This window comes from Arachis duranensis, chromosome 1 (genome assembly GCF_000817695.3).
Source record: "Arachis duranensis cultivar V14167 chromosome 1, aradu.V14167.gnm2.J7QH, whole genome shotgun sequence".
In the NCBI taxonomy this organism is placed as follows: domain Eukaryota; kingdom Viridiplantae; phylum Streptophyta; class Magnoliopsida; order Fabales; family Fabaceae; genus Arachis; species Arachis duranensis.
The window spans coordinates 2,411,765-2,426,351 of record NC_029772.3 but is presented as its reverse complement, the minus strand read 5'-3'; the positions used below and the strand labels follow the sequence as shown (position 1 = coordinate 2,426,351).

Genomic DNA, 14,587 nt, shown 5'->3' with positions numbered 1-14,587 from the left:
TAAAATAATGTCTAATAAAATTATTGTACATTTTTATTATATAATTAATAATTAGTATATATAATAAGAAATAGGGTTAAGTACGATTTTAGTCCCTAACGTAGAGATTGAAAATTTATTTCGTTTTCGATCTTTTTTTCGTTACAAAATGGTCTCAAAGATTTCAGTTTATTTTAAAATCGTCATTTTTATCAAATTTTTTATTTTTATTATCAAATTACCCCTAACTAAAAAAATTATAAAATAAAAAAAAGGATGAGGGGGAGAAAGAGAATGGGGTGGGGTGCTATTTCCAGGGAAGAGGGAGAAGGGGGAAAAGGGAGAAAGGGAAAGGTCGCCCCACGCCGCTGCCGCTGCTCCTTTCTTCCTTAGCACATACACTAACAGCAAGAGAGAAGAGAGCAGAGGGAGAGAGAAACAGAAGAGAGGAACGAAGTCCTCCACAGCGCCGCCAACCACTACAGCGCCCTCCTCGTGGCGATTTATAGCCCGCCAACACCACATCGCCGTTCACTGCCGCAGCCCCTCCTCCCCCACTACTGTCGCAACCCTTCCCTTCTGTTTCAATTTTTTATTCCCTTTTTCTTTAATTTTTCATATTTAAAGGATTCCATTGTTATTGTTGTTGTTGATGTGCTTCTATTTATTCCTTTTATTCAATTGTTGTTGTTGATGTTTTGGTTGCTTTTGCTTCTATTTGCTTCTGTTTTTGGTTCTGTTTTTGTTGTTAAAGGATTCCATTGTAATTGTTGTTGTTCTTGTTCTTGTTCTGCTGATTGTTGTTGTTTGATTGTTGTTATTTTGCTTTTGGTTTCTGCTTGTGCCTGCTTCTATTTCTGCATTTGCGGTTCTGCTTCTACTTCGGGTTAATGTTGAGGAAGTAGAGGGAAGGGAGGGTTATTTTCATCCGAAGGACGATTTTAAAACTAAGTTAAACCTTTGAGACCATTTTGTGGCGAAAAAAAGGCCGGGGACGAAATAAATTTTTGACCTCTACGTTAGGGACCAAAATCGTATTTAACCCTAAGAAATAATATAGTTTAGTAGAGGAAAAAAAATGTAATAACAATAAAGATTTGGGTTTGAACCACATCTTCATAAACTTTAAAATTTTCACCCGAATAGTTTGGTTAGACCAATTTTTGCCAAGTTTGACCAATTCTTGCCAATTCTCAAAGTGAATCGGTCCTGAAATTGGATAGGACCAAATGAAAATCTAATTCACTGATTTTTTTAGTCGAATTGACCGGTCTTATCCGATTTTGATTACTATGCTTTCACTCTATTATCATTTATCAATCATCTATTATTCTTCTCTATTATATTATAATGTATATCAATTATCATTAATTGTCAATTATATATTACTCATTTGACAATCAAAATATGGTACATAATTTTTAGTTGCAATTGACATGATTTTTCTACTAAAAATTAAGGATATCTCACTACAAGAAAAAATATTGAGTACCGGCAGATTTACCAGAAAAAACTGTTGGTAATATGTTTACCGTCGTAATAAATCTGACAGTATAACCCTCGCTGATAATTGTTTACCGGCGGATTTTTCGTCCACCGCTAATTACTGTTGGAATATTTTCGCTGGTAATTTTTACTATCGGATTTTTTCCGGTAAATTCGATGATAATATATTATTAATTAATAATTAAATAACTAAAGAAGGATTTAACCGACGGTAAACTTAAATTTTAATTTCTTTAAAAAAATTGTTTAAAAATTGATATATAATTTTATAAATTTAAATTTAATCATTTCTAAACTAATAAATCAGAAAATATAATACTAATTAACTCGGAAAAATAATAAACTTAGAAAATTGACAACAACAACAAATAATAAGTTAATAAAATGTTTAATGGTCTCAATAATAAATCAAATAATTAACAACAATCAACTAATTAACTCATAAAAATCTAGAGGGTATATTAACATTTAACCATCAAGTGATAAGAATAATACAACTACTAAGCCTTGTTCCACTAAGAGAGATCAGCTATATAGATCAAATGCCATCATAATATCCTATTATAAACTATGTCTAAAGTTAAAATACTAAAATCTCAAGCTACAAAGACAATACTAATAACTAAGTTCAATATTTTAAGAAATAAACAAGGACTACAAATTTAATGGGTAAGTTGAAAGTTGTTATTAGTTCGATCACCAATGTTATATTGATTGTGCTCGTCGTGTGCCATAAATTTTGAAGTTCGTTTGATGTACCAGTTGTACACTTTGTGGTGGAATAGCCTGTCCACTACTGCCACCATTGACTTCTGCATCTTATTAGAAACCATCATTCCTAAGACTTGCTTTATCGTTCTAACCCAAGCTACATAATTTCTAAGCTAAATTTTGATGTACAACAACTACAACATAATAAAAAACAAAAAATATAAATAATGAAGGCCAAAATTACATTTCGGAAACAATAACCAAGGACATAAATTCTGGTGGATCAGGGCATATTTTCATCACAATCACCACTCCCAATTTTTATAGCATAGTAGTTTCATTTATACCTAAAGTTCAAAATTATTGAATTTATTCAATTCAGATAACATAGTTTCATGTTAATTTCAAATAACATAGGAATTCCAGCACATACACATACTCCATAGCAAATAAGTAAAAAGCATATTAATAACATGATAGCAAACGGGCCTTGATTGGACATAACAACCTAACAAAGAAGAAGATGAAGAAAGCATTATAAATTTCTAAATACTCAGCTCAATTGACATATTTTAACAAACAGGTAAAGGGTGAGACTATGACCAGAACAATCTCACTTGTTTTGTTTTGTGATTCTTGCAAGTCTCATGCTAAGTACGTTTCAGAATTACATAAAACTGACTTGTACTTTTCAAACATTTAATACATTACCAACGTTTTTAATGCAAACTCAAGTAATAAACCCTTAACAATACAGAAACAATTACTTTTATTCTTCATGACAGAACAATAAATAGAAATCATAATAATAAACACAAAAACATCAAAGCAAAATTCAAAATCAGAATTATAAACAAATTTTATACACAGGATCATCAAAACAGAATTAAAAAATTTCTAAATCAAAACAAAATTAAAAATGTTCTAAATCAAAACTAAACTAATACATGAACTAAATCTGAAAAAAATAATAGGAAGAAGGAGGAGGACAACATACTTGAAAGGAGGAAGGAGGCAGCTCTGCCAAAGTGGTGGTAGTATAGACAACAAAGTGGTGGCGGCGGTGACCAACCGGTAGGGTTGCATTATTAGGATTTTTTTAAAATAAATTAAAAAAATAATAGGAAGAAGGAGGAAGACAACATACCTGGAGGGAGGTAGGAGGCAGCTCCGGCAACACAGAGAGCAGCTGCGACAGCGGTGCAGCAGTGGTAGCGGCAATAGTGGCGAGAGTCCATGCAGTCTTTAAACGTTGTTAATGGTGGTCGACGTTGGTGGAGGAGCTGATGGAGGTGGTTTGTAGGGGGGAGAGAGAGAGGCGAAGGTTAGAGAGAGTAGTTCGAAAATGAGGGTGGAGAGGGTTCGCAGTTTGAATTTAGGGCAAGATTACCATCTGATTTACCGACAGATAAATTCGACGGTAATGCTTTGCGAATGACCAAAATGCAGCATTTCACTAATTCGGATTATCCGCCGGTAATGTTTGTGCCATTTTTTCTTTTTTTTCCTCCAATTATTGCTGGCGAATTTACCGTCAAAAAAATGAATTCGACGGTACTCAACGTTTTCTTGTAGTGTCTCTCTCTGTTATATCATCACCAAATGAAAAAGATCAATTCCAAAAGAAGAATTTTTTATAACACATCAATAATGTTTGTTGACCTCCCTTTGATGGATTGACTACCAAACCATTCAAAGAATGTTGTTCGACACCCGACCGATCAAGCAACAGACCATCACCAGCCGAAGGGAGGAGTTGCCTAATAGCAACATAATGTTGATTGGCCACTGCCAAACTACCACACAACTTCCCAAGGTTGATGCCTATCAACTAGCTGATAAATTATTAAGAGCTCGCTAGCTAATTGTTGATCGATGCCTGGTTGTCCAGACAACAGATCAACATCGACCGCAAGCAGGCTCCGATTGATCACAATTGACTGATACAAACTTGCCAACAAACCTCCCTATGATTGACGTTGCGCAACCAATGACATGCTAAGAACCTGTTGTGGTATTAGCTAACAGCCAACTGACAATCCCTGACCAATCAACTGACCTTGTCCAATTGACCATCTCCAACCGACCATCCAACAACCTACTCCCAATCGTAGAATGACCTAGGCTGACTTCCTATTGACTTACCCCTACTAGCCTACCAACTGTTGACATAACCCAACCCATCAACAAACCACCCTCATGATTAACATCAATTAACCCACCAATACACAGACTGCTCACAAATTGATTACGACTAATAGATCCAATTGACCTACCACCAACTACCTCGTGGCAGAATGCCAGCTAACAAACTGATCTCGTGCAGACAGACTTACTACGCCGACCACTGGCTTACCCGGATCAACAAATGGTCTATGATGGATGTCGGTTATCTAATTGATAAGCCCACCTCCCACGACTGAGCCAACTGACCAAGCTATTGTAGCCACCAACTACCCGCCAGTCTATAGTGATCGACTTGCGATTGATTTCCCACCGAACAGACCTAGTTGATTGACTTTGGCTGCCTTCTAATTAGCACCACCAACTAACCAACGGAGGGCCGACCCCCTGCCGACATCAGTTGATTGTCGTTAGTCAAACGAACAATAACTCTGGCCGACCATTTACGGTATATTTAATTTGCATTTTCATTATTAATATTTTTTATTTAAAAAAAAAGAAAAAAAGTAAAAACAATAAAAACAAAACATAATTTTATTATTTTCATATTATCTGTTTTTTTTCATATAATTTTAAAATAAAAAATACTAAAAATAAAAACACAATTCAGAACAGAGAGATAACTTTTGGACATCGATTGTTTTGACTCCTTTTGGTTAAGCAAAGTTTCTTGAGGAACATATTTAATTTCTTGTTATTAGTCGTCTGCCACTCTCTATTCATTAACTAAATATTAACCACCTCAGCTATACTATTGTGATCATAATGTTACAGGAATACTAAAATTAGTCACTAGTATAAAATATATATTGGAATAGAAATACATATTAAAAATAAATTAAATTACACATGTATTATACACAAATACACTAATAATTAATTTTGGTATAAAAATAATATTTTTGTATGGTCATATATAAAATTTGGTTTTGCAGGTTCACATGCAGTGATCAGAAGCATATGGCATAATAATGGGAAATATCCAAAAGAAAAAACTTGCATTGAGACGCCATTATTATTGCAGCATAATCAGAAGCATCATTATACATGTGATCAAATTAAGAGAAAACACTTTGTGAAAGCAACTCATGCACAATCGAAGAATGAACCTGAACCGCAAGCTGATTCTGCAAAACCCATTTGGAATTCTATCAAAGATGTTATGCATACTATCCAAAAGTTTAGCGTATTCTATGCGTTAATTGGCCTGGTTAGTTCAATTTTATATTTTTTTAAACAATCATTTAAAGCCTTCTCCATCTTGTGTTAATGCTAGATGTTTGATAATTGTAATATTGCAAACATTATTATTATGAGTATCATATTTTTCTAATATAATATTTCTAAAAAAATTTATAAATCTCTCAAACATATATTTGTGGAATGAATTAGATTCATTCAATTTTAATATAATACTAAAATTTATCCGATCTAATTTAATTTGCCACTCTACTCTCAAGAATAGGAATGTACATTAAAAAATTTAAAATGTGGTTAACCGGTTAAAAAATTATAATTATATTTTGGTTAACCAATTTAATAAAATAATTTTAAAATTATATCCATATTTTTTAAAATTGGTTAACCAAAATTATATTTAAAAAAATCGATTTTTAATCAGTTTACGAAAACCAAAATCAAATTTTAAAAATTTTAATTTTAATTTTTTAGATTAAAAATTCAATTTAAAAAAATAGTTTTTTTAAAAACCATTTTTTTTTCTAAAAAAACTGGTTTTTGGCCCAAAAAACGGTTTTATTAAAAAATTGGTTTTATTTTTTAAAAACCAGTTTTTTTAAATTGAAAAACCAGTTATTTTTTCAAACTGATTTTTATTTTTATAACCGATTAAAAATTGGTTTTTAAATTTTATCATATAATAAAACTAATTTGGTTAATTAACCAAAATTAAATTTTTTATTATCCAAAAAAATAGGTTTAATTTTTGGATTAACCAAATTATGTATAACTCTACTCAAGAATATGTTTTTGAACTAACTTTTTAGTATGAATTAAACTCATGAATAGTAATTATTATGATATTAAGATTTATTTGATCCAACTAATTTTAAGTCTTTTTCATAAACTAACTTTATTTATGTGTTGACAGTTATCGGGCATACTTTCTTCATCACTCCTTGCAGTAGAAAAATTATCAGATTTATCTCCAACATTTTTTATTTCCATGTTACAGGTGAGGGGCTTTGAATTACTAATTTATTTTACATTATATATTTATTTCTCTCTCAATCTCTAAGAAATCAATTAGCCGATATTGAAATAGACAAGGTATGAACTTATTAAATAAAAATAAACAATTTGGGTGAAAAAATAAATTGTTTTCTTTTGCATGTTTGGAATAATGTTGGATTTTGTGTAAATACATAAATATGATTACAAAAAAAAATGTTTTGTTCAGCTGTGAGTTCACAAAAGTAGCTAGGATATTTAATGTCTATTTTAATCGAAATTTAACTGTATATAATAAAATAATATATATTTATGTATAAAATTATAATTTTTTAAAAGAATAATTTTTTGTAATTTATTATTGTAAAAAAGTTAACAACTAAAACTCATTGCCTCGATTGGTTAATTATTTTTTACCATTTTTTTCAAATTTTACATTCACTATACGATTTTTATATTGAACCGAATAAATTTGATAATCGATTTTTAATTAACTAAATTAAACCGACCAATTCAATCCGATTCTAAGAATCATGCTTTCAGATTACTAGTTACTTTGGTTATAGTTGGTCCTTTTTTCTTATGTATCCAACATGTTTTATTTCATTTGTTGTAGATTAATAAGCCATACCGTCCATTGGCATCATCGAAAATTTCTTTTGGAGGTGGACTCGCTATTGTTGCAGCATCTTTATTTATGGTATGAGTATTTATGATAAAATTGTGAAAGAATAGAAAAATAAAAAATAAAAATTTTTTATTAATTATTGATTTGATTGAATTGAACTGAACATTAAATTATAAAAATAAAACTAAATATATATAATATATTGTTTATGAAAGATAAAAATAAAGATAAGATAAAATAAGAAAGAAGATAACTAAAAATAAGATAAAATAAGATAATAAATACTAAAATTATAATTGAATTTATATATTCTATTGAGTTGAATTTGTGGGTCACAAGATTTTTTTATTGTTATCATGAACTAAAGTAGAAGAATAGTTTTAATAATTTATATATGAACTTATTGTTTTTGGCACCATATATTATTATCTCCTAAATTGGATTTCAATTTGTATCTCCTAAATAAATTTTAATTTGGATTTCAATTTTAAGTTTTTAGTTATTCAATTTGAATATCCAGGTTTCAACGTCTCACTTTCTAATCAATAATAATTGTATAAAAATAAATTAAATATTAGGTATAAATTAAAAGAAATTTGGCATGCCAAATGCTATCATATAATAAAGATATAGGCGCAGCTTTAATTATTTCATTCTTGTTAAAAAAAATTTAAGTATTTTTTCTATGAAAAATATTAGAAAGCTAATATTTTTTATTAATATTTACTAACGCTTTAGACTAATACTTTATTTTTTGAATATATATTTAAATAGGTCCTTAAAAAATTTTATATTAGACAATTTCATCTCTTAAAAAAATTTATTACATTGAAATTCTAAAACTTTATAAAAAGAAGACTCTATTTTTATACTGATAGTATTTAAAATTTAAAATTTAATTTTTTATTAGTCAAATACATTTTATTGATCATATAATATTACTCTTCAATTATTTAATTGTTTCAAGAGACATTAATAAGGATCTTCTAATGGGTTAGTATTCAACAAATTCAAAACAAAATCCAAGAGATTGAAATTTTAAAATAATTATTATAATTTTTTCGTGAGATACAAAAAAATTAAAATTTTTCAGTATATAATTAACAATAATCATTAATAAACTCATTTAATTAAAAAAATTACTACAAAAAAATTAAAATTTGAAAATGTAAAATTTAAGAATATAAATGAGAAAATGACTTTGAATGAAGAAATATTAAAAATTTAAGATTATGAAAAAAAATACTAAAGATTAATTTGATCCATTTTTAAAATTTTAGAAATAAGATGACCTACATACACATATATATAAAAATTAATTTGACTCTAAATAAATTTATGACATATTAAATTAAATAATAATATGATATATCAATTAATTATTTTTATAATATATGATATTATTTTGCCACATCATTATGCCACATGCATATAATATAGCACATCATCATCTAACTTATAAAATGACTAATTTAATTTTTAAAAAATTAATTTAAAAAATAAATAATTTTATTTAGATGAATTTAAGTATTAACTCATTTTAATCCTTTATCTCTTTCATCTCTTTGCAGAGCTTTGGACTTGCGCTGATGATAGGATCAAAGCCTTTGCTTTGGGGTCTCATATTAATTTTTATACTGATGACTGCTTATTCAGTGAACGTAACTTTTGATTCTAAACCATTTTAAATTATGTTAAATAATTTTTTTATTATAAACCTGCATCTTTTTAACTTCATTTTGAAAGACTTATTATTCAATATGAATAAGTTAAATCTTAAAGTAGTCTATGAATTTGTAATCAAACTTTAAATTTATCTCTAAATTTAAAATTACTCCAAATTCAAGGACTACTTTAAAATTTAATTTCAACATAAATATAACTAAAAGATTATTGAATATGAATACAAAACATTCGCTTGCAAATAAATTTGTTTAATTAATATTAATGGCAAATTATTTCTTGCCCTTAATTAATTGATGGCTGTCAAAAGTTTTTTTTTTGGGTGACTTGTCAAAAGTTTAAAATTACTCTACTTAACATTTAATTTATATTAATTTTGTACCAAAAATTTAGAACCTAATTAGTTTTATATCCTTTTATTCAAATTGATTATATTTTTTCTTATTATATCCTTCCTTATATATATCATATTCCGCAACCTTCACTCTCGGATCTTTAAATAGCTTTAAGATGTTCAAAAGTTTTGATTGTTTTGTACTTTTATTTATACAACTTTCAATCTAAGTTTTCAATGATATTTATTCCCTTTTCTAAAAGAATAAATGAGTTTATTAATATACATATGTCTTCAGCATATATACATTTTAAAAATATTATCAAAGTATTACATTTTAAAACTATTATAAAAGTATTTTACCAAAGATATAATATTTTCAAAAAATAGTATTTTTACATTTTCATCAATGTATTAAAAATATAAAAAAATTTAAAAAATGTATATTATTATATTTTTAATATATATTTTTAGAACATATTTTAACTAAATTCAATTATGAAATTAAAGCATAATTTTTGTCCTTAATTTTGGATTGATTTAATTTTGTCTTCAATTCTTTTTTTTTTTTTTAAAATCTAGATAGCTATTTGGAAACGGGTATGATGTCATGCAAAATTTTAAGTAAAGAATTTCTTAATAAATTATTACGTATGATGTAAAGACTTAAGTACACCTTTGTTATTTATTTATCAATAATGTTTTCGTATATGTTATATATTTATTTGATGTTAATTAATTAGTAGTTAATTTATTTATTTATTATTTTTATAATTATGTATTATTTTTAAATACTTTCAGTTACCCTTTTTAAGATGGAAGAAATCTACAATTCTTACATTACTGTCTGGCGTACCAACTATTCTCACTGCATATAATTTGGCACCATATCTTCACATGAAGGTACGTATTGCCCTACAAAACTAGTATTGTTTTAAGGGGAATTCTATAATGTCTATCAATTATTCTTTAATTTTTGTGATAAGTTTTGAATTTTCAAAAATAATTTATTTTTATATTTTTTAAATTAAATATTAATTTTTAATCATTTTTAGTAAATAAACACTATTTTTTAGACATCATAGCATTCACCTTATTTTAAATGAAGTTCAATTTGAATTAGTGGAGGTCATAAGCTCACTCATCAGCAGATTTTTAAATAAAGTTCAGATTTTTAACAAATTAATCATTGACCTGTCGAATTAAGAGATACTATGAACAGCAAAAAAAAATAAAAAATAAACCGAATCAATTTTTAATTAATCAAATTAATTATTTTTTATTTTAAACATTCAAAATTCTAAAAGGTCTAAGATTTAGGATTTATATTTAAAATTTAAAATTTAAAATAAATAAATTAATTTTTTTAAAAATTAACTGATGTTAGTTAAAAAAAACTTAACTCTCTAACATTACTTTATCAGTAATAATTTTTTTTGGACCCACAATAATTTTTGGGTTGTCTTAATCAAAATCAGGTATCTAAAACTAGCATTTTCAAGAAAATTAAAAGGAAAGAAAAAAAATAAAAAGAAAGCACAAACATTTGCATGCAAATTCAATAGTAGTGATAATAGTGTTGATGAATAATTTAATTTTCAATTTAGCACGTAATCTTTCAAGCAAAGTCTAATATATATTTGGGTTCAATTGCATGCATGTCACGATCTATAGACCTTTGTGCTGAAGAAGCCATTTATATTTACAAGATCACTAGCTTTTACCACTGTGGTCATGACCTTCTTCTATGTAGTTATATCATTGTTCAAGGTAACAATAACTTTATACTTTTTTACAATCAATCTTTTTCATCACTAATCATTTTTGTTCAATGTGTTTAACTATTGGCTGGAATTGAATGTAGGACATTCCCGACATTGAAGGAGATAAAAAAGAAGGTCTTCAAACTTTGTCTATTCGCTTGGGTCCTAAACGAGTAATTTCTTCTCTCTAAAATGAATATATTTTATGATTAGGTTTATTTAAAAAAAAGTTTGATTATCCTTGTTGGAATTATCATCGAAATGTCTATAAAAATTTGACCATAACCGTCAGGTCATACCAAACATGACGATTTGATAAATAAAATTAGGTGAAAATTCATGTGCAGTTGACTTCACGTAAAGTTGATAACTGAGAGTTGTTAGATAAATTGATTAATTTAACTAAATTTTCATCTAACGACTCTTAACTATCAACTTCACGTAAAATCGACTGCACCTAAATTTTTATCATAAAATTATTGTCAGATTTTCTGACGATAATTATTCCGTCATTTTTAATTATTTATGTACAAAAAATTTACCTCATCTTTATCATTGAATTTTTATCCGAAGGTAATGTTTTTAAAATTTTGAATTTCAGTCATTATCATCAAAATTTTTCATGCTAAATTCGACGGTATCTAATTTTAAATTAGTTTAATTACTCTGTTAGTCTCTATAGTTTTACGAAATTTTTAGTTAAGTTCTTGTACTTTTTTTCCTTTTAATTGAGTCTTTGCACCAAATTTTTTTTTAATTGGGTCCCTACACTTTTTTTTCCTTTTATTTAAGTCCCTATATTAATTTTTTTTAGTTAAGTCCCTATAAAATTAAGCCAATTACTGTTAAGAAAAACTTAATTAAAAAAAAATTAGTACAAAAATCAAATTAAAAAAAATATAAAAATTTAATTAAAAATTTCACAAAATTGAACCAACGAAGTAATTAAACCTTCTACATTCGACTAAAATTTCAATGATAATAAACGTATTTTTTTATAGTAGTTATTCTGGTATCATGTACCCACATTTTTGTATTAATCCTTTGTCAGGTATTTTGGTTGTGTATTTCACTTCTTGAGATGACTTATGGAATTGCCATTATAATGGGATTAACATCTCCATTCCTATGGAGCAAAATCTTCACGGTAATGAATATTACTTTAGATATTACAATTCTATAGTATATATATAATATAATATTATGACTATTATTGTCTAAATTTAATTTTCCTTTGCGTGACATATAATTGTAAAGGTTTGTACCACTTACCAATTTAAACACTTTACAACTTCAAATCCCTCTTGACATTTTCTTATACTTAATATATGAAAAATGCTAAAAAATCAATATTTTTTATTAGTATTAATCAATATTTTAAATTAATATCTTATTTTTATATTATTAATAAAATTTAAAATATAAAATAATTTATTTTATTATTATTTATTTATTATAAAATATATTAAATAAATTAAAAATAATAAATTTTGATCGTTTTATATTAAATATTTTCGATAAAATAATTTTATATACAGGTCTACCTATATCAAGGATGTGCATCTCCTTTCCATGATAATATTGATTGATTATTATTTTTCAATTTGTTAGGTTATGGCACATGCCATCAATGCTTGGATTTTGTGGTTTCGTGCTAATTCTGTAGATTTAAAGAGCAAAGAAGATTTCCAATCCTTTTATATGTTTATCTTTAAGGTAAATGATAATTTTATACAATAAAATAATATGAGAAAGTTTTAGTCTTAATTATTATATGTTTATACAATAAAATTTAAAAGATTTAAAGTCTAATATTTAAGATATCATTTTAATTAAAAAATCGAATAGGAAGCCATGGTTGCTTTCTAGTGCTACTTAATAAAACTAACTTATTTCATAATTAAGAGGTACTATTATGAAATAAAATTATTATTGCTAACTCCTTTACTTGGAGAATGTCCTTGTGCTTTTTGTGAGATAAAGAAGCAATAAATTATTGATTTAACAAAGAGTGCAACCTTTGCCATATCTCATTGTTTTTGTTTTGGTCTACCAATAAAATAGGATTAAGATTCTCTAAGGTCAGAAAGGTGATAAAGTGAATATAAATAACAGAAATATTTGATAACAAAAAAATATTAATAAAAAATAATTAAAATTTATCTTATTTAATATTTATTAATTGTTGTAATAATTAATGAATATTAAATAAAATAAATTTTAATTTTTTTTCTCTTTCTAATATTACCGTATAAATAGAGAGTTGTATGTGATAGTAGAGCGAAAATCTTGTTGACAAATAATTATGAAAGTGAAATAAATGTAAGTATGTAATCTGTTGAAAAATTCTGTTAGCTATGAAAAGAGTTAGCTCAGTTTCAATTAAGTTAAAATTTCTAAAAATATCCACCAAATATATTTAATTAGGATTTTTTTTAAATAGCTATGTTTCCATTTATATAACTAACTTTCAAATAATTTTATCAATAATAAAATTCTCTCTCCCCTTATTTTTTTTTCTGATTTTCACTTAAAGGTATTAGATTCTCTAGGTTCCATAGCTTCTGCTATCAAATTATTTAAACAAATTACTACTAGCTATCAAATTCTAAATTTTTATAATGTTTATTAGAAATGAACATATACCTTTTATAATGTTTATTTAAAGGTTTAATTATTCTGTTGATCTTTATAGTAGTTTCACCAAATTTTTAATTAGGTTCCTATACTTTTTTTCCTTTTAATTGGGTCTTATATTGCTTTAATTTTGTAATTACATTTTTTTCATGTTAAAAATGTTAAAATTAACATAATATTTTTACCAAAATATATGCGGTCAAAGATTTAATTAAGTTTTTAATGATAAATGCCTTCAATTTGTGAAAAAATATTTAGTTAATTCTAATATTTTTTACACTATAAAGGACTTAATTACAAAATTAAAATAGTGTAAGAATTCAATTGAAAGAAAAAAAATATAGAGACTTAATTAAAAATTTAGTAAAACTGTAAGGACCAACAGAATAATTAAACCTTATTTAAACAAATGACTACCATCAAATTCTAAATTTTTAAAATTCAAAAATAGATAACAAAAAATAGTCAATGACAATTTCAATTTTTTTTTTAATTTACAAAATTTTAATTTATGTAATCATTACCAACGATTACTGTTTTCTTAAATTTACTAAATTTTAGTATATGTAATCATGCACAACGATTCGCTTATAAAAAAAGTTTAGAACATTTAGTTAAATGAAATTATCACTTACAATTTTTTTTAATTACAAAATGTCACTACAAGAAAAAATATATTTATCGACGCAAAAAATCGACGGCTATCTCTCCCGTCGATATTTTTCGACAGCATACTGTCGATATTTTTAAAAACGATAATTAAAAATAAAACAATAAAATCGACGGTTAGGTCGTCGATTTTTTTATGATGCATTAACCTTTCTCATTATTGTCGTCACATTGTCGACGAGTCTGGCATAGAAAATACTTTTATTTTAAAATCGACGAACATGACGTCTATTTTATCATTTAAAATATCGACAACGTTACCGTCGATAAATTTGAACAGTCTAAATCGCTTTCTAAACCAAA

General features: G+C 26.3%; 1 protein-coding gene across 1 annotated transcript in view; it reads left to right on the top strand.

Moving 5' to 3' along the window:
* The window catches only part of LOC107488249 (naringenin 8-dimethylallyltransferase 2, chloroplastic), a 106,922-nt gene extending 93,825 nt beyond the window's left edge, over positions 1–13,097 (top strand). The window contains exons 5-12 of the mRNA XM_052254745.1: positions 7,187–7,270; positions 8,770–8,859; positions 10,017–10,118; positions 10,890–10,985; positions 11,080–11,151; positions 12,030–12,125; positions 12,590–12,694; positions 12,918–13,097. Of these exons, the coding sequence (XP_052110705.1) occupies positions 7,187–7,270; positions 8,770–8,859; positions 10,017–10,118; positions 10,890–10,985; positions 11,080–11,151; positions 12,030–12,125; positions 12,590–12,694; positions 12,918–12,959 (687 nt within the window). The 3' untranslated portion in view covers positions 12,960–13,097. The remainder of the gene's footprint in view (positions 1–7,186; positions 7,271–8,769; positions 8,860–10,016; positions 10,119–10,889; positions 10,986–11,079; positions 11,152–12,029; positions 12,126–12,589; positions 12,695–12,917) is intronic.
* Positions 13,098–14,587: the final 1,490 nt, after the last annotated feature.